Raw genomic sequence first — 19,910 nt, 5'->3', positions numbered from 1 at the left:
GCTCGGCCGCCGATATGGACTCTGAAAAAAACTCGCGACTGAACCAGAAGACGTTTGGCGTGACGAATCGCATCTGGATCATCCTAATGCTATTCGTCTTCATTATCGTCCTCACTCGCTTCGTCTTACCCTCAGATCCTTCTCTTCCGCGGCATGGCTATACGGATACTAGTCGTCTCACTCCAAAGAACTATATGAATGCAACTGATACAGACCCGAATCCGTTCGAGTTTTGTCCCTTGTTTGGACCTGGTGACGCTGTTGGTGCAAAACATGGGATTCATGCTCTGATGAAGAGCAGGATGCATCTGGGAAGTGGTGCTCGTGTTCAGCGTGTTATTCACAAAGCTCTGTCTGGCTTGCCAGTAACAATCAGCATTCTCGGGGGATCAGGTATGTACCTGGACTCCTACTGTGAGTTAGGCTGATAAGAACTACATATAGTATCTGCATGTCATGGTGCCGGTGATGACCCAATCTCTCCGAGGTGCTATCCCTCCCGCTTCTTCCAATGGTGGAACGAAGTATTCCCTCACCCTGCCTCCGAACTCACTAATGGTGCACAAAGACGTACAGACTCAGCCTACTTCTCCTTTTGCAGCGCACACCACCTTCCGGATGTGACAGACCTCGTTATTCTTGATTTCGACGTGGACGACCCCTTAGATGATGCGTGGAAGGCACACTTTGAGCTTCTCGTCCGCTCTATCCTCGTTCGGCCAGACCAGCCCGCGGTTGTCATTTTAGGCCATTTTAGTCCGCAGATTATTGATACCTATGGATTCCATGGACCAGAAATCGTTCATAATGTGATTGCACAATTTTATGATGTCCCGCACATCAGCACCAAACCGACTCTCTTCCCTTCCTATATTGCGAAACCGGACTCAATCAAGGCATATTACGCCGACCCCGTGTTGGCTAGCTCTGCGGGCCACGAACTCATCGCTGATGTACTTATCCACTACTTCCAATCGCAAGTATGTAGTGCTTGGGCTGTTGCGACTGGGCATGCATTCGATGTCGCTTCGCCACTCCTCTCCGAACCTGGTGCAGGCGCAGGTGCGAATGACGCGCCATTGATGGACAAACATGGTTTATTTGGTGGTCTGGGTAATCGTCTTGCGGACGGTGCAGGTGGCGTCGACAGCGCGGCAAAACACAACCCTCACCTCCGTGTACCTCTCGGTCGTGTATCCGCTCCTCCAGGGGAACAACAACGAGCTTCAGCAGAGGAAGTCGCACCATACTGCGTCAGCGCCAACGACCTCATCAACCCTCTCCCTCCGAGTTTGTTTACCGGCTCGGGATGGACGCAGGTGCATCCCTCACCTGGGTCTGTGGGCTTGACTGCGTATGAGCATTATTGGAGTAGTGCTCAGCCAACGAGTCGGTTGCGTGTTCCGATTCAGGTTGGCGCGGGTGATGTTGCGGTGTATTACCTTGTGGAACCATTGAGGGATGATGATCCTGGCAGTGCGGTACAGTGTTGGGTTGATGATAATGTGCCTGGTGCTCGAATGCTGAGGAATAGAGGATTTGTAGATGAGACCACTCCGACGTGAGTCACTATTTTCCTTCAATTATTTGTCTTGAGAATACTGACTTGTCATTGTGTTTTGTTGGAATAGCGTCACCGTAATCGACCACTACGTAACACGAGGCTCGCACTTCGTCGAATGTCAATTAATGGGCGATGAGGGGCAAACTGTACCTGCGTTCCGACTTCTTGGAATTTTCTCTTCATGATACCACCTTGTCATCTCACCACTTCCTCCCTTGCACGCTCCTCCCGTTCATAGTGGCATCTGTTCTTCGGTTCATTCATTTGGTTTGTTTGAGACGATCATATCCCATATTTATATCTGTTTGTTCTTATTGGGGTTTAATCGCATCCATCAAATTCCAAAGCAATCACACGCATCCGTTGTCCCTCAAGTCTCTCGAATCTTGCCACTTACTCACTTCGGATTCTATGGAATGCATTCCTTACCCGTGGACAATGGCACAAATGGACAATGACACTTCTTTCACCCTCTCGCAGTCGTACTATCTTGATTTCCTAATTATATAGACCTATATATGAGCCAAAGCAAACTTAACTATTCAGAGTGGCTTGGCCTGAATCGTTTCTGTCCAAGGAAAAATAGTTATGACATGACAAAGAGCAACCAATGAACCAATAGTAAATATGATAAAGTGTTTATGATTCTACACTGCATAAGTAGCCCAAGTAAAAATGAACCGAGAGCATCAACATGGACATTGTAATGATTACAGGATGCCAGAGGAAATTAATGGAGTATGCGAACATTGCAATACAGTACAAATGAACTACAATAGCAAGGTACACGGGAGAGCAGAAGGACAGTAGGAATAAGGAAAGGGGAAATGCAGTAGTTTTGGCGTACAACATGTAATATGAGCAATAAAAGCAGCGGTAATTAACGGAGGACAGGAGGCAGAGAATCCAGGCGTGATAAATCGTTCAGGCGGCACTTGGGAAGATGAAGAGTCCAGGGGAAAGGGCAATGAGGAGGGTGAGAGGTGGTATATGGAAATGAATGGTATAAATGAATAGGTGTGATAGAACGAAAAGAGCGTCCCTGGGATGTCGCAATTCCATTCATCAATCATTAAGAGAAGTAAACCTGCATGCTATGTCTATAGTGACACATAATGCACGTAGCGGATTCTTTTTGTAGTTAAGTGCAGCTGTGTTCGTGCACCCTTCTAGTCGTATATGCGTGATGAGTAGCTATGGGCATTAGAGTGACGAATTGAGTGTTGTGGGGGTCCCGTCCACGAAGTGTGAAGGTCACCGAAATCCGGAAATCGAGCGTCTGTCGTCCCGATACAGCAACGCACGAACCTTCTCTAGACCGCGGCGCGCTCGACGGGTCATACGCTTCATGTCCAGTAGCAGGATATCAGAACATGAGAAGAAGGTTCAGTATCTGGCTGACAGCACTCACTCGAATCACACGTCTCCACGCGCGCCTCCTTCCCCCAGGTTCGCTCTGCGTCTCGTCAAACTCTTCAAGCCACGTCATCGGCTCATATCGATTTACTGGTCGCCGGACATCAGGCAGAGACGCTGCTCGTCCTCTTCCGCGTTCCACGTCAGCGAATGGGTGCTTTGGACGGTCAGAAAAGAAACTAGATTGAGAAGCCATCGGCTAGGCGAATAAACATATATTTGTCATATGCGTGAATGTTGTCGTGAACGTGTGTAGAAACGATACTTTGGATTAGAAACATATTTCAGTGAGGATATTTACGAGTACTTACCATGAAGCTTCGATATGTGTATGGTCCGAGACCTGTTGCTTGAGAGCGGCGGTCCGCGTAGACATCGGGCGTGATCTAAGATGAAAAGAAGCAGTGAGGACAAGGATTAGCATGCATATAACCTTTTTCTTCGCACGGGAATTCGGCGACGGAATGCTAATGTGCATGAATACGTGAAATGGAACTCACTGCGCGCTCATAGAGATGCTCCGGATTTGCGAAAGGGTGTCGATACATTTTGATCTGCACTTTGGTTATTCCGTGTTGTCAGATGATGACAATCCGTAGGTCAACAACCAAAAGGCCGGGAGATAAGTCTATAACTCTCGGGTCTGTGGCAAGGAGGGAGAACTTGAGGAAAGGAAACTTAAGAAACAGACGTAGGGGCTGAAACGAGTGTGGTGAGAACGGCTGTCTCTAGCGACGTGAAATGAATGGACGGGGCGTCTAATGAACGAATGGCTATCTTTTGTTGATACTTTCTGCGTGGGATTCCAACACGAATGCAAGTTTAAGTATCTCCGCGTTCCACTAGCGATGACCGTCAATCGTGGTGGCACGAGATCGAGACCTTCACGAAAGCTGCGTCGAAGAGAGCCTTGAGCAGATAGCACGAGCGTGAAGATGCCAGCCCTGCGCTCGGGCGAGCGAGCTGGGAAGATTGAGGGAGCTTTATTGATCCAAGAGGTTTGAGAGATGAGGCAGCACCTCGGATCGCCCGCCTTGATCAGGCAATTTCCTGATCCACGAGGCTGTCGGACTTTAAATGTTATGATCGCCGCTCCTAAAAAGGTCGAGGTAATTTAGACATCAGATGATTTAGATGGCAACAGAAAATTCTCGCTCCGTTACACAACCTTGAGAACTCCTCTCGTAGCGAGCGTATATACAAGACGTTCATGCTCGATACCGTTGCAAAAGAGTGTCGACGAAATACGCTCATATGTGCCCTAATTCTCCTTGGATTTTACCGTTTTGTGCAGCCGAGCAATCTCGTCTTCCATGCCAGGTCTCTCTCCGCATCAGCGAGTTACTCCAGCTTCGTACCTCAACGAAGTATCTCGCACAGCTCTGGATTAAGTTTCGACTCACGTTCGGCTTAACTGGATCGCAGTTCTTGCTCTTTCCGGAGATAAATTAGTCCTGTGGCGTGGAATCTGGCTAGGCCGTGACGGTTCAAACCGCAAAATAATCATGATGCTTCTACTGGATCACCAAGTATATACTTTCTGATAGTTCCTTTATTTCAAGGCTTTTCTGTTTCATTAGGCTACGGGCCAAATTATTGCACCGAACTTCAGTGGTATCAACGCGGCTTTCTAAAACGCAAAGCTGCTTCCTGTGGCGTTACGAACTGAAATACGGTAATTCCTTGAATCACCTAGCAACTTTGCTGCCCCGTCGCGTTCTTGTGTGCATATTTAGGAGGTCAGTTCGTATTTGTATGCTGTTCTCCACTTGTCGTCGTGGAACGCGACGATTTTCTCGGCAGTTTGGCTTCCTCATCTGTGCAGACCTCGTCACAACAAGTGAAATCGGGAAGAACGCACAGGAAAGGTTCATAGCTTCCGCTAAAACTATAATTAGCTCGGGACTTGTAGACGGCACAGCGAAAGATGCCTGTGGCGTACATCTCACTCTGGAAGACGTCCGAGTCTTTTCACACTAGCCTTCACTCAAAGCTGAATGCCACTTACGAGGCTCTCCGACCTTCCTTCCATAGCTTCGTCGTGTTCTGCGACACGATGTGGCCATTTGTCCTCCCTCCACTGTTTGCGATTGCACTTGAGGCACCACTATCGCTAAGGGTGCGTACAGAGTTCTTCACCTCTCTCCTTCCATTGGTGGGTGACTATCAACTGAGTAAACGACTTGCGCGTCATAGACATGGATCGCGGTACAGAAGACACTACCTCCACGACTGACAGAAACACCGCCACCGCCTTCCTACCTTCAGAAGATTCGCAAACAAGCGCTAACGCACTTCGCACCCGTGTATCTACTCTTCGTCGCTCTCCTTGCTTCATATTTACAATGCGTGGCGCAAGTCCCGTCTCGTGACTTGCGCATCTATGAAGGAGTGCTGTTCGGGCCATTGTTTTTGTTCGCTACGTCGAGAGTGAGTGATGAATGTTTTGCTTGACACGGCGGAGCCGAGTCGAGACGATATTGAACACAATACGTAGATGTTTGGACTGCTGTCCCGGCTGTATGCTCTAAGTGTGAAACGTGATATTGAAGGAGGTTCGTGTCTTCTCTCATGTCTCTGTCATAACGTAAGATAGGGATTAATTCGTCGTCGCTTCTTATTAGACCCGTACATCATTCGAACTCTTCGACCCTCTATTCCGTGCATTTTAACAATCGTACCGGTTATATTGGGCCTTCTAGTCAGCTACCGAGCTATTTCCCTCAATGACAGCATTTGCAAAGTGATCGTTCACGCTGCGCTCTTGCACGTATTTATCGCGACGGATGTACGCTCTACGAAAAGCATGCGTGCCGTTGTTATCTATGCTGTTACAAATGTGCGTTATTTATCCAACTATCAGATGTTCCATCCCTTTTGAGATGTTTATATCTGACTACTATTTCCTGGGATCAGGTCGCAACACTTTTTGCACTAACTATTTTCCTCGTTCTTCACGCACCACAAATCAAGTTCCTCCTTTCCAACAAAGTAACGGTAGATCCACAAGAACCACAATACCCTGCTTGGAATGAATTTAACGCAACTACGTCAGCATTGCTCAAAAGCTCCAACTCTAGCAACGACAACGATAACTTCAGTCTTCTTGATTCTCTTTCCTGGAATGATACGACAGATGATTCGATAGGATATCGTTGGCCACTGTTTGCTCTTTCAGTTCTCTGGAACATTTTCCCCGTTGAACTCATCACGCTGTGTTGTCGCTTTGATTATGCTTGTTGCTCTGCTGCTGCCGCTTTGCCTTTATCGCTTGCTCAGCCTCAACGTTCTGACATCGAGTCCTCTGAGGAAGCAGAGTTTGTTAACGGAAATACTGCAATCGAGGCTGGAGAGGTGGATAAAAACTGGATTGCTGAAGGTGGACAAACATTGACTCATGATATGCTTCCGGTGTATGCGCCTCCGAGAGAGAGAACGAAAAGCATTGGTGGTGTTGGCCCAATCTTCCTCTCGCCCGAGGCTCCGGATTCTTTCTACGCTCATTTGTCTTCGCCGATGATTGCATCTGAAGATACCAATTCTAACATGTCAAAGACCGCCAAAGTATTGAAAGCGTCTTCGACTATAGGACAAGAAGGGACGCCTCTCCCCACGTCGCTCGCGCATTCTCTCACCCATTCAACATCAATGCATCCTCAACATCAAACGCACCTCGCATTTCCCACATTCATCTCCTCACTATTAGCTTATCTAATGTCCACGCTCCTCTTCTCGGTTCTCTTCTATCTCGCAATTGAGTACCGAAGCGAAGAAGCACTCAAGTGTCTGGCCCCGCTCTTTCCACTAGTTACATTGCCCTTGACAACGTTTGCTGTTCCGTTAGGACTCCTTCTATGTTCGGATTACCGGGGTGGATTCTTGGACTTATGGGGCTATGAAGAGGTTTGGGGATCTGAGCCGCAGATTATTGACGAGGATGGTAACGATACTGTAAGGCGGACGACGAGTCTAGAGCGCAGTGAATATGGTGCTGCGGATGATGAAGAGAAACGACCTCTCATGGTATAAAAGCTATTGTCGTCACAGGGCGAAGGTAGAGATAGACTTATGTGTGTTATTTATCGGACAACCATTTCCTTTATATTTTCGGTCCTACTATACATGTGAGACATCCAGGCCAATTGCATACTGTAATGTAGGAGAAGGCCTTATAACTCATGCTTGCTAACCGTTCCGGACTTGTGATGATTTACCAAATCAACTGACCCCTATAGTAAAACAATGTTCGTTAGGAAGCTCTGCCTGTACGTGACTAGAAAAGTTCACACACCCATCGACGAAGTACTCTCCGCCGGTCATGTATGATGCGTGATCAGACAGAAGAAGAATTGCCTGTCCCGTCATCTCATGTGGCTCTGCAAAGCGACCAAGTGGGATGCCTTTCGCCTGGTTCTCGAGAACCTTACGGTCCATGTGCGCAGTCTGATCCGTGCTCACTAAACAGAAAGGTATTAGTATTTATCTTGCGCGGACTAAAGATGTGAGAGAGGTGCAGACCATAGCCAGGAGAAAGTGCGTTCACACGAATGCCATGCTTCGCCCATTCGGCGGCGAGGCCCTTCGTAAGATTGGACACTGCGCCTTTGGATGAATTATAAAAGACCTTTATGAAACATTGTTGAGTTGTTAAATTAATACCAAATCGTGACTCTGTGCACCTGTGTGAGAGGCTCGTTCTGATCGACAATGTTTATTATCTGCGAGCTCATTGAGCAAGTGATCACGATGGATCCACTCTGTGCCTTGCGGTCAATCCAAAGCCTTTAAACAAAGTAAGTCACTGTTTTCAGTTACGCCACGAGCCGGATTTACTTAGCGACAGCTTTGGCCGTGTTGAAGACACCAAGGACGTTCACGTCGTACACTTTACGAAAGTCTTCTGTGGTGAGCTCAATCGCAGGCTTTATGACGCTTACACCAGCGTTCTGAGACATGCGTGTATGCGTTTAGTGAGTACAATAATAAACACGCACGTTATTGCACTTACGGCGATGAGACCAGAGACTGGCCCGAGCTCGTCATCAATCTTCTTGACGGTCTCGATAACAAGCTTTTCGTCCCCAACATCACACTTATAGGCTTTGGTCTTCACGCCGAACTCTTTGCCAATTTTCTCCGCCACTTCCTCTGCATTCTTTGAGGCCCTGTAAGTTACTTTAGCACAACCGAGCCAAATCTAGATGGCTGTGAGAACAGACACCTGTAGATAATTGCAACACTAGCGCCAGCTTGAGCGCAGGCCCTGCTGAATTCATAGCCAATGCCACGGTTACCACCTGTGACGATGATACATTTACCTGTGGCACGCCATCATGCTACATTAGAAGGGCGAACATAGAACTTCCTGTAAGCAAGTGGACCGACCAGAAAAGTCAAAACTGAATCCCTTAACCATGGTGATACTAGTTGAACTTGAAGAGTGAGGACGAGCGAGACATCGTAAGCCAGTCTTATATTGAGTGGCGATGGCAGGAGACGGCAAAGGCCGAAGATGATTGACGCCCACTGACGTAGCCCACGGTCCTCTATCGGGCTTCGTGTAAAATAACCGTGATGCAGCTCTACAGTCAGGTCGCCGATGTAGTTTTCGAACGAAACGCATGACCATTGTCGGTCTCAACGGCTGAGTAGTTGAGAACATGCTGGTTGGTGGTCTGTCGAATCATGGCGAGGATGCCCGGTGTATTAATACTTGATTTTAATTTCGACCAACGAGTGACTCATCCGTCTTGACCCCGTCGGCTTTCGTCGCCTTCAGAACTAACGGATGCATGACATATTACGTTGTGGTGATAGCTAAATCGGTACTGAGATGCAATGAAACACTGCTCATGAGCCAAAACAAACATGTGCGTTACCGCAGTGCCATACATGACATGAAAACCTCATTTCCCAGCAGATTAACTGGTGCCTAATTGCAAGGGAAAGATATCGTAACCACGCGCGTATAAATGAGGCGAGATAATAATGCCATGGAATGATAGAATATTTTTTTCCCTTCCCTATAAACCGAGTAGGCATGAGGTTGAATGAGCCTGAACATGAAATTCATGTTCCGTTTTCGTGACTTGTCGGTTGTTTCCGAAGCTCCGAAGCTCCGACTTCTGCACACACGAAGCGTGAACGCGAAGTAGACCTTATTTATGAATTATGTGACACGAAGTAGGTGAGTCAGTGATCACCATGATCACCATATGGTTAAGACGCTAAACTACGGCAAAGCGTTAGACTGGACCAAATCTTCAGCCGTCTGGTCTGCAGGTAGCCCAGTTCTAACAACAAAGAAAGATCTCGTAAATTACTCTGGACACTTCGTGACATCATTGTGACTTCTCGTGTCAGACTCTTTGGTGGTCGTGGTCCTTCCTTTGTCAGAATTCTTTCAGCCCAACTTGCACGGTGCCGCGACAATGGCTAGTAAATCTCGGTCAGAGGCCTATACAAGAGCCATTCCCGTTTATCTAGGGTTTGATACGAAAGACCGACCTCTGCCGCGACCCCCGTCGTACCTCTACAAAGACCTCCATTTAAATATCTTCGACAAAATGAACGTACGGGACTGTTCATATCCAGCAGTCAGGTATCGCCAGCAGACACTGACAAAGTGTGAAAAATGCTGCTCCAACAAAGTGTCCTGGGTTCTGGAGGGCCAGGATCGTGAAGGCGGCTTTATCTACGCACTCCGTCGGTTGTATAAGACAACAGACTTCCCTGACCTTGACTGTTGCGAGGAGACGGAAAACGAGAAGCATGTTCATATTTGGAAGCAGCTCATAGGACTGCCGAGATACGGGGCAAGAACACACTTGCGAGACAAAGAGACACATGAGCTAATCACTGCGACCGCGGTGGAACAGCCTCCAAAGCGACGTCTTTGTATACGCCAGGTTATTTTCAATGAAATCCACAGCCTATCCGACGCAGAGGGTCCTCTCCAGTTATGCGAAGCTCTTCGTGATGCGATGTATGGTAAATCTCTTCTCCTGTCTATCTGGTTTCCAGCTCTGAGGCACAATTATCAGGTCTTTTGAATGCCTACAGAATGGGATACGTCCATCGACGGATAACAGAGAAAAATATATACAGCGTCAAATGCCAATGCAAGCACATGTATGGTTGTATGCTTGCAAAGTATGTCTGTACCCTTTCTTCTGAAATGGGTGAGCGCCTACAACATTGTTCACAGGGATGGCAAGTCTGTCGAGGGTCCTCCGCGTCTCTTCTCGGGCTTCGTGTCTGATTTTACAGTGTGTCAAAATTTAAACGGTGATAAGGATCAATATACAGGTGATACCGAAATATCTGTACGTCATAGAATACGTGTTCCAAGCATTAAACACTGACTCGATTCTCAGAACCAATCTTGTACTACGCCATCGTCTTTGCTCAGATCTAAAAAGCTGGAGCGTTCTGACTACGTTCATTCGCCCATCTACGACCTGGATTCGTTTCTTTGGGTTCTGATTGTAGTCTCTACTGGAATCATCAATGACTACGTCTTTGGCCGTCGAAAGGTAGAGTTGGACTGTCCTGAAATGGCCCAGGCAAGGATTGCACGTGATACGAAAGGCAATACTGATGCACCTGGCGAAGAACCAATTGCTGTTGACGATTTGACTTCAAAGGAAACAAGGGACGAAGGCGTAGCAACACCTAAAGCAGTTGTGCCAGATGTTGCAGGAGCGACTAGCGAGGGAATCGCACCTATGGAAACTGACGCTGAAGAAACGAACTGTAGCCGGACGAACCAGCGCGTTGATGAAGATGTGCATATGGACATTGAGCCAGTAAAAATTGAATCCGGACGTGGTGCTTATCACGAAAATACGGACCAGGACGATGATACAATAACTCATCCTGACAACGAAAAGCAAATGGAGCAAGGGCGGAGCGACGAAGCAGAGCACGAGAAAAGCAAAAGAGCGAAAGGTAAGGAAAAGGCGACTGAAGAGAAAATGTTAGAGGATAAGGAGCCACCGGCTGATGATGGAGTGCGAATTCCTGAGCTGCTCCAAGACCTCCTTTGGTATTACGACGATTCGTATCAATCATCATTAGGTATAGGCTTCCATGTCATGAAACCTGTGGAACACGGACCTCCGCAGGACTTCAAGCCCCCGGAAAAGCCAAAATATGTTGCATTTGCAGAGGATAAGTTTGCATATATCATCAATACATTCGCTGGTCCTCGAGCTATGCCAGATCGCAACAGAATCGCACGACTGCATCTTGCGTTTCGTCTCGACGAGCTCGTTGCTCATAGTCCTGGCCTTGCACCTTTCCGTTCACTCATTATGGAACTGCATGCACTCGCCGGCCATTACTTCGTTCCGGATCCCACGCGTGAGACGAAGTTTTCAAACGATGAAGTCGAAGAGGCCTTCGCGCGTTATTTAGATGCGTTCGAGAAATTCATGCCCAAGCAGGACAACTGGCTATATTTGAAGTGGTATGAAGGGTCTGATATATTATACAAGTTCGACCAGGAAAATTTCTTGGGTGCCTTTGCTTCGCCAACGAATTTCTCCTGATGCAACTCTGTCTTGAGCCCGTCCTGCTTCACAAAGTCCTGCACATGCTGTGTGATGTTGCTATTCCTTTTAATAACTGCACCTTTCGAGATATCCTGCACACTTGTAGCGGTACCGTTTGTTAGATTATCCTGTCTTGTAAGTAGTAAATGAAAAGATATCGTTGAATTAAATTAGATTATTTCCATGAGCACGTGACGGGATGGAATAACGTTTCCGCAAACACTGCCTGACATTCGACCAATTACACAACTTATAGACCCAACGACTGCTCACTGTTAGCTTTTACGATGGTGCGCATCTCTATTCCTGCTAAAATAAGCGTCGTTTACTCACAAATCCCCAGGGTGGCGGTGGACAATATCCATACCCAAAGGAAGTCTGGTCGCCAGCTGGTGCGTCTCGAGTGTACAATATGGGCATGTGCTACCATTCATGACCTATGAATTTCTCTCGATTATGTTATGGTTCATAAAAACTGGGATGGTTAAAAAGGTGGCTGGTGGACACGCCCTTCGAACTGGAAGTCGAATACCGCTATTGTGTTTGGTGGGATTTTGGCCATCACATATGGCGTTTGGCAGCTTAGTGCTTCGAGAGAGGTGCGTCCTTTGTGTTTGCATTTTCTCTCCTTGCCATGAAACTGATCTGGCTGTCTTCTGACTTGATGCTTCTTTCCACATATATATATATATATTCCGGGTTGCAACGATGGTGATAATGTTACATCGTGCAAATAGTGGAGGCATTCCCCGCCTTCTAGGCCGATTCCGTCTATGTTGGTGCGTACCGTGTAACGCGGTTCGCAAAAATCATTACAACTAACAAGTATCCTTTGTATTTTAGTGGGCTAAACAATATCAGGGGCAACAAGCAAGCGTAGAGAAAGCCAAGGACACAGAGTGATTTGTATAGCACATTTATAGATGCAATTCAAATACTTCTCCTTTGGCTTGTCCCGTCATTATAAAAGTGCTGGGTATAAACACTAACGTTCTTTCTCCTGTTTTCCCTTCTTTTTAAAAAGGTCCTTGCAGCTAAGACGTAGACAATGCGACGAAGCCGGAAAAAGTCTCATTGACAGTATTACACGAACAGTGCAACAAAAATATAGGAAATGATAACAGTAGATGAAAAGCAAGTAAAGCGGGAGAGTAAAACTGAAGACAAATATATTAGCCTTGTTCCGCAATGACGACCTTCTTTTTCTCCGCTTTCGGTTTGGTTTCGCCTGCACGCGTATGCTTCCGCCGACGTTCCTCTTTGACGCGCTGAGCTTCGAGCATAGTATGCTTGAGCTGGGCGGCCTTGTAAACTGGCTTTGGTAAACGACGACTCCTGTTGACAAAGGTAAGACGTCAGCGAAGACACGTTAGGTAAGGAAAGAAAGCAATGAGAAGAACAAGTGCACTGGACATACCGCGTAACTTTCGCAATCTCCGTGTCCATACCCCATCGTGCTCGTAAACTATCACGATATTCCATTGCAGCCTTCTCACGCGTCGTTACGACGCCAAGTTTATCTGAAGCGCGAGCTTTCCAGATACGAACGTTGCCATCGTCTGAACCAGTTAATACGAAGCGTGCATCTGCCGTGTATATCGAGGAAGTCACTCTGAATGGGGACTTTTTTCAGTATAACAATTTCCAAGTTTTCTTGTTGAGATACCATACCGTTGCATACGCTTTGTATGATATACCTCCGGTGCACGTCCAACGCCTTCTTTCCATATGCGAACGGTTCTATCCCATCCGCCAGAAACAAACTCAGTACCTGTCGGACTCCAATCACAAGACATCACCGCGGCAACGTGTGCCTTATAGATCTGTGTTGGCGTGTTTAGATTTCGAATATCGAATGTGTACAAGTTATGATCCTCCGATGCCAGGAGAACAGAAGTCGGGAAAGTAGGTGACCATGCGAGTGCGTTTGCACGGAATCGCATGATAACTCGGCGCTCTGCCTTGCCAGTTCGTATATCGTACAGTGTAAACGTGCGATCGGAACCTACGGACGCGAGGATGGAGGATTCGGAGAGGTTGAAGCGGAGGGCGGAAACAGTCTCCGTGGAAGTAGAATGTGTAAGATTAGATATCGCTGTGCTCCTGTGTTGAGTTAGTAATTGCTAAGTAAATCTACGAACGAATATTACTCGTACTTTGTCTCGTCCCATACTTGGACTGTATTTGAAGCGGTGGCAAAAAGGGGATCGGTACGGTGGTGATCTATTGAGCTTCATGCAGAGGTCAGATAAATTATACGAGTTATTGTGGGAAGGCAACGAACTTGAATGCAAATTTTCCAGGAAAGACTCCTAACGGTTTTCGACCCTTGGCATGATTAATTAGGTGAATACTTAGAACATGAGCCAAAGCTTACCTCGGAGGGTCCAGCGTCAATCTCCATCTCACCATCCGCATCTGATAAGGTGCGCGTATCCCAGAGTTTCACATTTCGATCTACACCACAACTCAAAAGCCGATCGCCTTCCGCCCAACACAGTCCGGAGACCTTCCCTTTATGAGCGCCAGGTAATCGTAGTAGATGTCGTCTTTGAGGGACATCATGCAGGATTATTTCTGGATGCAATCCTTTAAAATGAATATGAAAATTATCATGCAAAGACTACGCACCTCCATCCCAACTTCCACTTGCAACCACGTTCAGCGAGTGAGGTTTTCGAGCTAAAACTTCCACCGCATCTATATGCCCATCTAGGCTCCCTACAAATGGCTTCGAAAACATTCGCTCCATCTTCGCTGCATTCAATGCACGCATCCTTTCGCGGTGACGAGCGAACGGGTGAACGTTGGGATCCAAGTTACGTGATCTGGGCATAGGATCTCCCCTACGCTGTGGCATATGCTCTGTTGGCGAATGCTGGAGAACTTTTATTTTCTAAGATGTTATGAGTTAAACGTCGTTAAGAGTGTGAAGACATGCGCACCATGACTGAGGCTTCTGGTCAAAATGTGCTTCGTGCGGTCCCCAATTACCGACGTGATACGCTATTTCGGCTAAAATGATAGATATAACTCCTGTCTGCCCTCGAAGAGAGCCCTAGAATGCAGTGACTACCCAGAGGATTCTAGACAAGTTGGTGATTATGACAAGAAACTCGGGGCAAAGGATGGAAATTTAAGATTCTGTTCAATGCTACAAATTCTGTGCGCTGATCCGGCAATAGCCGAGCATATTCAGCCCTCCGTCAGCAACCGCATTATTAATAGTTCCAATACTTCGCCCTCGCCTACTTCAATTAGAGTACGAGTGGAAACTCCCTAGTTTCCCACAGTGAGGATTACCACAGAGGTTTCCCACAAGGTAAACCTCACTACCACAAGGGTTGCTGGAAATTGGCCTGTGGAAAACTCAAATGTATTAGTCATACATAATATCATGTCAGTAGATAAATTAAGAAAAAATGCCTCAACCTGACAAAAAGCAAGGAAAATAGATAGTTTGAGAGTGCATATACTCTATGTCTGTCATTTTATTAGGTCAACATCTCCTACTTTGCCTGACATTCTTTCAGATACTCCTTCATTTGAAGGAGTACACTCTGATAAAAATAGAGAGGTACAAGTGATAGATGTGGACAATATTTCCAGTACCTCTTTGAATGATTTACAAATTTTGAACAATAATAAAGCCTGATCAATGTAACTGGTTGCCTCTTTCTTTTTATTTCTCTTAGATATATCTCTTTATTATGTAGGTTTCAACACTGGTAGACTATAAAACACAATATAATTGCTCTCAGCAGTATAACCAATGTCTGAAATTAATATTACACCTAAATTTTCAGCTCAATAGAGGTACAGCACAAAATTCTTAAAAATTACCTTTTTGGAACATTATAATGATATTACTAATATACTGACTAAGTGTTGTCCACGCGAGGTTTACCACGCCTCCAGAGGCCCAGCAAAATGACCTGTGGAAAACTAGTTTCCCACAGGCTCTCGGGAGTTTCCACTCGTACTCTAACTTCAATAATACTGTTCAATTCGCGCTTTCCGCTGCACTCTCAGTCAACGTCGTATAATCTGATCGTTATATCTATGGCTCGCCCCGCAAAATCAAAGAAGAAATCATCTGATAATGTCGAAGGCCGTATCGAAGTGACCTCTGCAAGAGCGCGACGTATCTCGCGGAGGACTTCAAGTACGCGTCAAAATGGTGGCAGACAAGCAAAAACCACCCCTGAGAGTGACACAGAGGATCCTGGAGAAGAGAGCGACGCGTACGTAGATGACGATGACGATGACGGCGACGGCGAAGACGACGCGGTTTCAATGAACAGTGACACGCTTGACGATCCTGACTTCGACGCGCCCAGAAAGAAAAGAAAGCGCGTGTCAGCCTCGAACAAGTCCTCTCCGAAGAAGTCCCGGTCAAGCGTACAGTCTCCTACTAAGAAAAAACGCGTGCCTAATAGTGATGAAGAAGAGGAACTTGACGAAGGGCAGGAAGTTGTTGGCACAGTTGTGGAAGCACCGAAGACTGGCCGTGGTAAGTCATCCAGTAGTTTTGTTACCATATTCGTTCAAGTAACACTGGTATACAGTACCACCCGGGCAAATCTCTAAGAACACCCTCAACTTTCTGAAGCAATTGCAAGACCCGGAATGTAATGACAGGACATGGTAGGGTTATAACCCGTTCTTTTACGTCTCTACTCACTTGCTCAATATAGGTTCAAACTGCATGGTAAGTCGCAGGCTTTGAAGCCCTCGTATATTTATCAACTCCATCTCTACAGAGCCTGTATATCGCCTAGCCGAGAAAGAATGGAAAGACTTTATAGACGAGCTTACTCCATTGTTAACGGAAGCAGACCCACAGATACCAGTACTTCCGCCGAATGATGTCGTTCATCGAATTTATAGAGATATCCGATTTAGCAACGACAAAACACCGTACAAGACCAACCTTTCCGCGAGCTTCTCAAGAAGTGGCCGGAAAGGCATATTTGCCGGCTGTAAGTTGCTTGTCTCAGATGTTTGCATGCATGAAGAGTTCTGACCTGGCGTTTGCCTAGATCATCTGTATGAGTGTCTGGCCTGTCTCTGAAAGAGCCTTTGCTGACTTATTGCCTCTCAATGCATATCAGAAGCAGTAAGTATGCTGGATTTGTATTTGTTCGGTTGGTGTATTCTTACGTTCGGTGTTAGTTAAATCTGGCGGAAGCTTCATCGCTGCTGGAACTTGGTGTCCGGGGAAGAATGAAATACAGACCATCAGGTCCATGATTCGCCTTTCTATCGACCTTGATTGACTGACTTTCTCGTCTTCATTTGATTTTAGGAATAATATTTTACGATCGTCACGTCGCCTTCGCCAAGTAATTTCAGCGCCCGACTTTGTCGAACTTTACGGAGATCCGAAACCTCGACCAAAAGGCGGACGCAGCAACATCTTTGGATTTGAGGATGAGCTGAAGACTGCGCCGAAAGGTGTCGATAAGTCACATAAGTGAGTCGGTTCTCAAGCGATAAATTGATGCGGGTTCTGATAAATGCCACGAAGGGATATCGACTTACTGAAGTGCCGATCGTTTGCTGTCTCGCACAAGTGCGCTTTATTGATCTTTAATAAAACGTATTCACAATGTTTGTGAATGTTAATGGTTCTTTTGACTTCTCAGGTTTACCGACAAGGAAGTCCTTGATCCGAACTTCAAAGAACAAGTGAAAAGGATCGCTGCAGTAACTCGACCATTCGTTCACTGGTATGTAACTTGTTCTTGTCTGTTTGGGGGACAACCCTTTAATTTTTCTAAAAGCCTGAACGATATGATGACAATCGCTCCTGGTGATGATGAATCCGGAATGGAATCGGGAAATGAGCAAGACGATTAGCATTCCACCGTGCTTTCCCTTGGTTTTCTCTCGCTATCTCATGGAGTATGTTCGATCAATTTGGAATTTATAATAGCGACCGACAGGATATTCAATTATTTCGGGCGATCTGGTTTCGAACAATGTACACACGTATACGACTTAATCTATTTGCACTTGCAGAGATGTTTGCATGGATTATGAACGTGAGTTATTTGAAAAAGTTACTTGTATTGCAGGTAATTGCGCTTTACAAAATACAACAAAAACATGCCCTTTTCACGCTGGCAGACATATCACAAGCATGTTATCACAGTTCTACAGTGCGACGACAACGTTACAACGTTTCAGTATTAGAGAATGATGTCCAATTGTGAAGACTCACCTAAAGGTTCTCATCAAATCCGTCAAACCCGCGTAGTCCTTGGATCGCAGCGCGCAATTCCAGAATGGCTGTATTACTTTCCTCCGTGTTCAATTTGTAAGCGACACGAGGTTCTTCATCTGCGTCGTCTTCATCCGGAAGTTCTACAGAGGTTCGATAATCGCCATCTTCGTGCTTAGAAAGAGGTTTGACATCGTCCTTGGTGTATACATCCCATGTCCACCACTCTCCAGAAGCACAAATGCCAATAACCGCTTCCTGCATTGGAATTTCTGCAGCAAAGAACAGTTGTACCTGCCTTTCAAGATCTTTCTCCGCCTCCCTGATTCCATCCCATACACCCTCTTCGGTTGCTGTTGTAACAGGAGGTGGTTTGATTTCTTGCAAAGCGACCCATCTCTTACTGACTGTAGGAACATCGCTTCGGGTGGAGCGTCTCGGATAGGGCGAAGAACGTCTGGGCCTGAAAACTCGCATGACGCCATAATCAGGAATGAGCTCTTGCTTCACGGACTTTTCGTCTTGCCCTTCTATGAAACGAAAAATTCGAGGTTGAGGAGCAGGCAGAAATGTTATAGTCTTCTCGCAGAATGCCGCCCAAAAAGCAAACCATACTGCATACCAGTCATGCTCTGGACCACGATATATTGGTCTCTTCACCCTTTTACGTGCATAATCCTGTCTGACTTCATCGATGTGTCTATTGAGAAGCCCCCTGGCGTCATCCAGTTTAGCTTTCCAGTTCTCCAGGGTGCTTGGGTTGTCTGACATTGCTTGATACTGCCATAGAGCAAGGAGTCAGAGTGAGAAAACAGTAGAACATGGTCTATTGAACTGCTCACCTTGACTGAGAGTGTAGTTCAGTGCTCCTGTACTGGTGCACAAAAGAACCACACAGGATATTTAAATATTCACAGCAACTTACGTGGCCGGTCTTTATCATTCATCTTTCTTGTTTTGATTTGTCTGGTTATAGCCACAGGCACATATTGTCGATAGCCACATTTGCCCCGCCAATACTATTCTGTCCGTAATTTAAACCACTTTATACTCATATTTTCTTGTTATACGCTACGACGGATAGATCAATTCGGTTAAGTACTTGACATGATACAATAGATGCAATCATTCTTCTTCCGAGCTGAGATATTCATCAGAAGTATCGTCCAACTTACTTTCTGAGACGTCATCGAAGCCCAAATCAGACGGGTCATACTCTTCCTGTATATCGGTACTCTCCCGAATGTCACGGTTAAGACTGACTGGCTTCAACTGGTCGGGTCGAAAGCCCGTGTCCGGAAATTGTTCATCCTCGCTACTAAGTTCTCCGTCTATTCCCTCTCCCGAAACGTCAAACCACTTTGGCTTGGTGCCAGGTGGGAGCCCAATGATTTCGCGAACCTTCTCCATGTCCTCGTGCGAATATGTGTTCTTCTCTAGCCTTTTGCGACCATCGTCTTTGACGAATGCAAGGATGCGACCGGGTCTATTTCGATAGAGTACGGGACAGAACATGAAGTCGACTCCTGAGGCTCGTTCGAAATATTTTGTCAGCTTAATCATGGTGGGTCCAGGACGTGTTTGCCAGCGAAGGTTGAATTTCTCTGCGGCGATGCGGAGGTGTTTGTTCTTCAGATGATATCCATACACCCATTCTTCGTACAAGAGGCGCTTCTGGCGACGCTCTTCGCGAGTTCTGCAAGACTCTATGAGCAAAATATTGAAAATGGGAACGTGTGTCTACTAGCCCTTACGTCTTCTTTTTCGTTCGTTTCGATTGCTCGAGCGAAAGTTTCGCAACACCACTCGTGATTGATTTTGGCATAACTTCCAAGTGTTACGAGATAGTGGGATGAAGAGACGTGTCGAATAGAGAGGGGAGATGGGGCCTTTGAGCAGTGACGGCTATAATATAGTCGTCGGGAGAGAAGCGTGGCTCATGATCAACCATAAATTTATCAACTACACTTATCCATTTTTGGCATTTGTCTAATTTGTAGCCAATGCATATGGGCACTTCTCTGAGTCGAATTTATTGTGGCAGGTCTGCAGATCCCCGCTTCATCAACAAGGGTGGCCTGAGGGGCACGGGCATTCACTTCACATCACTCGGTGAACAGATACAATTGATCTCTTTTGGAAGATCAGC

The 19,910-nt window shown here is 46.4% G+C and overlaps 10 protein-coding genes across 10 annotated transcripts; 5 read left to right on the top strand and 5 right to left on the bottom strand.

Moving 5' to 3' along the window:
• Positions 1-14: 14 nt before the first annotated feature.
• FOMMEDRAFT_87869 (Cap64 protein) lies at positions 15-1,749 on the top strand (the record flags this gene model as incomplete). Its single annotated transcript, XM_007267198.1, has 3 exons — positions 15-393; positions 445-1,561; positions 1,632-1,749. 3 exons carry the CDS (start codon positions 15-17, stop codon positions 1,747-1,749), a joined length of 1,614 nt encoding a protein of 537 aa, XP_007267260.1.
• Positions 1,750-2,493: 744 nt separating this feature from the next.
• Positions 2,494-3,903, bottom strand: FOMMEDRAFT_141091 (uncharacterized protein). Its single transcript, XM_007267197.1, has 4 exons — positions 3,481-3,903; positions 3,292-3,366; positions 2,976-3,179; positions 2,494-2,908 (listed from the first exon to the last, which is right to left on the bottom strand). The coding sequence occupies exons 1-4, from the start codon at positions 3,526-3,528 to the stop codon at positions 2,819-2,821; spliced, it is 417 nt and encodes a 138-aa protein (XP_007267259.1). The 5' UTR covers positions 3,529-3,903; the 3' UTR covers positions 2,494-2,818.
• A 1,004-nt stretch (positions 3,904-4,907) lies between these two features.
• On the top strand, positions 4,908-7,009 carry FOMMEDRAFT_28998 (uncharacterized protein; the record flags this gene model as incomplete). The annotated part of the gene is made up of 5 exons (XM_007267196.1): positions 4,908-5,099; positions 5,177-5,410; positions 5,478-5,535; positions 5,683-5,819; positions 5,897-7,009. The coding sequence occupies 5 exons, from the start codon at positions 4,908-4,910 to the stop codon at positions 7,007-7,009; spliced, it is 1,734 nt and encodes a 577-aa protein (XP_007267258.1).
• A 54-nt stretch (positions 7,010-7,063) lies between these two features.
• FOMMEDRAFT_123887 (NADP-dependent mannitol dehydrogenase) lies at positions 7,064-8,527 on the bottom strand. Its single transcript, XM_007267195.1, has 8 exons — positions 8,366-8,527; positions 8,202-8,298; positions 7,989-8,145; positions 7,814-7,926; positions 7,660-7,762; positions 7,499-7,604; positions 7,272-7,437; positions 7,064-7,209 (listed from the first exon to the last, which is right to left on the bottom strand). The coding sequence occupies exons 1-8, from the start codon at positions 8,394-8,396 to the stop codon at positions 7,191-7,193; spliced, it is 792 nt and encodes a 263-aa protein (XP_007267257.1). The 5' UTR covers positions 8,397-8,527; the 3' UTR covers positions 7,064-7,190.
• A 2,390-nt stretch (positions 8,528-10,917) lies between these two features.
• On the top strand, positions 10,918-11,612 carry FOMMEDRAFT_20617 (uncharacterized protein). Its single transcript, XM_007267194.1, has one exon. It carries the CDS (start codon positions 10,957-10,959, stop codon positions 11,530-11,532), a length of 576 nt encoding a protein of 191 aa, XP_007267256.1. The 5' UTR covers positions 10,918-10,956; the 3' UTR covers positions 11,533-11,612.
• Positions 11,613-11,875: 263 nt separating this feature from the next.
• On the top strand, positions 11,876-12,405 carry FOMMEDRAFT_57277 (uncharacterized protein; the record flags this gene model as incomplete). The annotated part of the gene is made up of 4 exons (XM_007267193.1): positions 11,876-11,927; positions 12,028-12,134; positions 12,273-12,314; positions 12,379-12,405. Coding segments are annotated over 4 exons (228 nt in total), but the record flags the coding sequence as incomplete, so codon positions are not given.
• Positions 12,406-12,599: 194 nt separating this feature from the next.
• Positions 12,600-14,530, bottom strand: FOMMEDRAFT_141089 (WD40 repeat-like protein). Its single transcript, XM_007267192.1, has 8 exons — positions 14,481-14,530; positions 14,167-14,431; positions 13,913-14,112; positions 13,820-13,863; positions 13,692-13,766; positions 13,207-13,638; positions 12,953-13,147; positions 12,600-12,870 (listed from the first exon to the last, which is right to left on the bottom strand). The coding sequence occupies exons 1-8, from the start codon at positions 14,481-14,483 to the stop codon at positions 12,708-12,710; spliced, it is 1,377 nt and encodes a 458-aa protein (XP_007267254.1). The 5' UTR covers positions 14,484-14,530; the 3' UTR covers positions 12,600-12,707.
• A 1,301-nt stretch (positions 14,531-15,831) lies between these two features.
• FOMMEDRAFT_87711 (uncharacterized protein) lies at positions 15,832-17,397 on the top strand (the record flags this gene model as incomplete). The annotated part of the gene is given in 9 exon segments (XM_007267191.1): positions 15,832-16,048; positions 16,104-16,182; positions 16,233-16,250; positions 16,267-16,517; positions 16,711-16,780; positions 16,844-17,011; positions 17,066-17,110; positions 17,184-17,267; positions 17,322-17,397. 9 exon segments carry the CDS (start codon positions 15,832-15,834, stop codon positions 17,395-17,397), a joined length of 1,008 nt encoding a protein of 335 aa, XP_007267253.1.
• A 364-nt stretch (positions 17,398-17,761) lies between these two features.
• On the bottom strand, positions 17,762-18,532 carry FOMMEDRAFT_156965 (uncharacterized protein; the record flags this gene model as incomplete). Its single annotated transcript, XM_007267190.1, has 1 exon — positions 17,762-18,532. The coding sequence occupies one exon, from the start codon at positions 18,530-18,532 to the stop codon at positions 17,762-17,764; it is 771 nt and encodes a 256-aa protein (XP_007267252.1).
• Positions 18,533-18,793: 261 nt separating this feature from the next.
• Positions 18,794-19,648, bottom strand: FOMMEDRAFT_141087 (uncharacterized protein). Its single transcript, XM_007267189.1, has 2 exons — positions 19,516-19,648; positions 18,794-19,457 (listed from the first exon to the last, which is right to left on the bottom strand). Exons 1-2 carry the CDS (start codon positions 19,584-19,586, stop codon positions 18,887-18,889), a joined length of 642 nt encoding a protein of 213 aa, XP_007267251.1. The 5' UTR covers positions 19,587-19,648; the 3' UTR covers positions 18,794-18,886.
• Positions 19,649-19,910: the final 262 nt, after the last annotated feature.

Source organism: Fomitiporia mediterranea (genome assembly GCF_000271605.1).
Source record: "Fomitiporia mediterranea MF3/22 unplaced genomic scaffold FOMMEscaffold_7, whole genome shotgun sequence".
Lineage (NCBI taxonomy): Eukaryota > Fungi > Basidiomycota > Agaricomycetes > Hymenochaetales > Hymenochaetaceae > Fomitiporia > Fomitiporia mediterranea.
The sequence above is the reverse complement of the archived record's forward strand: the minus strand, read 5'-3'. Positions and strand labels throughout refer to the sequence as shown.

Bases quoted from the DNA above. Each gene is read 5' to 3' on its own strand.
- FOMMEDRAFT_141091 (XM_007267197.1), bottom strand. From the start codon at position 3,528: ATGTATCGACACCCTTTCGCAAATCCGGAGCATCTCTATGAGCGCGCA. The intron at 3,367-3,480 runs GTGAGTTCCATT...TTTTCATCTTAG, and splicing joins AGCATCTCTATGAGCGCGCA to ATCACGCCCGATGTCTACGC. The intron at 2,909-2,975 runs GTGAGTGCTGTC...CTGGACATGAAG, and splicing joins CGTGGAGACGTGTGATTCGA to CGTATGACCCGTCGAGCGCG.
- FOMMEDRAFT_123887 (XM_007267195.1), bottom strand. From the start codon at position 8,396: ATGGTTAAGGGATTCAGTTTTGACTTTTCTG. The intron at 8,146-8,201 runs GTGTCTGTTCTC...AGTAACTTACAG, and splicing joins AGTGTTGCAATTATCTACAG to GGCCTCAAAGAATGCAGAGG. The intron at 7,763-7,813 runs GTAAATCCGGCT...CTTTGTTTAAAG, and splicing joins ACGGCCAAAGCTGTCGCTAA to GCTTTGGATTGACCGCAAGG.
- FOMMEDRAFT_141087 (XM_007267189.1), bottom strand. From the start codon at position 19,586: ATGCCAAAATCAATCACGAGTGGTGTTGCGAAACTTTCGCTCGAGCAA. The intron at 19,458-19,515 runs GTAAGGGCTAGT...AGAGTCTTGCAG, and splicing joins AAACGAACGAAAAAGAAGAC to AACTCGCGAAGAGCGTCGCC.
- FOMMEDRAFT_20617 (XM_007267194.1), top strand. From the start codon at position 10,957: ATGTTAGAGGATAAGGAGCCACCGGCTGATGATGGAGTGCGAATTCCT.
- FOMMEDRAFT_141089 (XM_007267192.1), bottom strand. The intron at 14,113-14,166 runs GTGCGTAGTCTT...GATTGCATCCAG, and splicing joins AAGTGGAAGTTGGGATGGAG to AAATAATCCTGCATGATGTC. The intron at 13,767-13,819 runs GTTCGTTGCCTT...CTCTGCATGAAG, and splicing joins CCTGGAAAATTTGCATTCAA to CTCAATAGATCACCACCGTA.